Genomic DNA, 1315 nt, shown 5'->3' on the forward strand with positions numbered 1-1315 from the left:
TAGAAGAATTAAAACAAGCGGAAATAAATTACAAAGAGTGAAACAACAACAAAAAAAAACTAAATTAAAATTTATAAAAACAATATATAGAGTGAAATTGCAAAAAATACAACAACACATACAACAACAATTGTTTTCACACATACAATGAAAAATCACAATTTAGTGGATTATTCAATGGCATCAAGTAAATGCAATGCTGCTGTTGCTACGGTCGGAGTGGCAGTGGGGGCTGGACAATGTTTGGCAGTAAATAATGCAAATTACAGTAACCACAGCAGCAGTAACAACAACAACAATAGTAGCAGTATCAACAACAACAATACAACCAATTCAACTGATCATATTAGCATAATCAATTCCAGCAACAACAAAAACAACTTTATCAATGGTAATACCATTAGTTCGGCAGCCATTGCCTATAACGGAAACGGAAATGTTAACGAAAGTCTGATCAACAACAACAATAAAAACCTAACATCCACAATGGTCTACAGCAATGGTAATAGTAGCAGTTGCAACAACAACAACAGTAGCATGTCCACTACATTAACATTATCCTCAAATTCTACAAATTCAATAATGGCCACATCGTCAGCCTCATCGACAGGCTCTTATTCCAGCTCTGCTGTATCTTCGTCATTGGCCAGCCAGCCTTCGGCAACAGCAATTGAACATCAGCAACAACAACAACAACAACAACAACATACCTCCTCGATAACCACAATAGCAACAAACAAATCAACCAATACAACCAATTCACCTTCAAGCCTGCAAGGTGTAACCACAAATGGCCATCATCAACAGCATCCGCCTCCTTCTCATCAGCAACAGCACCATCATTCTCAGCATCGTCAGCACCAACAACAGCAACATTCGACAAGCCAGCCACCACCACCACCACTGCAGAATCATCAACAGCAATTGTATCCATCGATAACACCAACATATTGGCAACCGGCTCCAAATCCAGCCCCGTATTTAGTTCCAGGTAATTAGTAACAACAACAAGAACGACAACCCCATTAACTCTTATGAACTGAAGCGAAATTATATGCTAGCCTTCCATTCACAACACCTCACCTTCTCCACCATAGGTAAACAACAAGCATATGGTGGACACAAATACTTGTATGACACCTGAATTATACCAATAGGTAGGAAACACACACACACACACTCTAACGTTGGTATTATTTTCTGCTGCTTAAATTAGCAGTAGTGTTGTCATTACCGTGTGTGTATTTTGGTCCTGTGAATGAGTTGTCCAGGAAAACAACAACAACAAATACAAAAAAAAAAAAAACAAAACAAG

At 38.4% G+C, this 1315-nt stretch overlaps 1 protein-coding gene across 1 annotated transcript; it reads left to right on the top strand.

Moving 5' to 3' along the window:
* Positions 1 to 365: 365 nt before the first annotated feature.
* LOC133322803 (probable serine/threonine-protein kinase DDB_G0280133) lies at positions 366 to 991 on the top strand (the record flags this gene model as incomplete). The annotated part of the gene is made up of 1 exon (XM_061531760.1): positions 366 to 991. A coding segment is annotated over one exon (626 nt), but the record flags the coding sequence as incomplete, so codon positions are not given.
* Between the last annotated feature and the right edge of the window lie 324 nt (positions 992 to 1315).

Source organism: Musca vetustissima, unplaced genomic scaffold (assembly GCF_032173495.1).
Source record: "Musca vetustissima isolate MV318-11 ecotype Yass unplaced genomic scaffold, APGP_CSIRO_Mvet_v1 utg162276, whole genome shotgun sequence".
Taxonomy (NCBI): Eukaryota; Metazoa; Arthropoda; class Insecta; order Diptera; family Muscidae; genus Musca; species Musca vetustissima.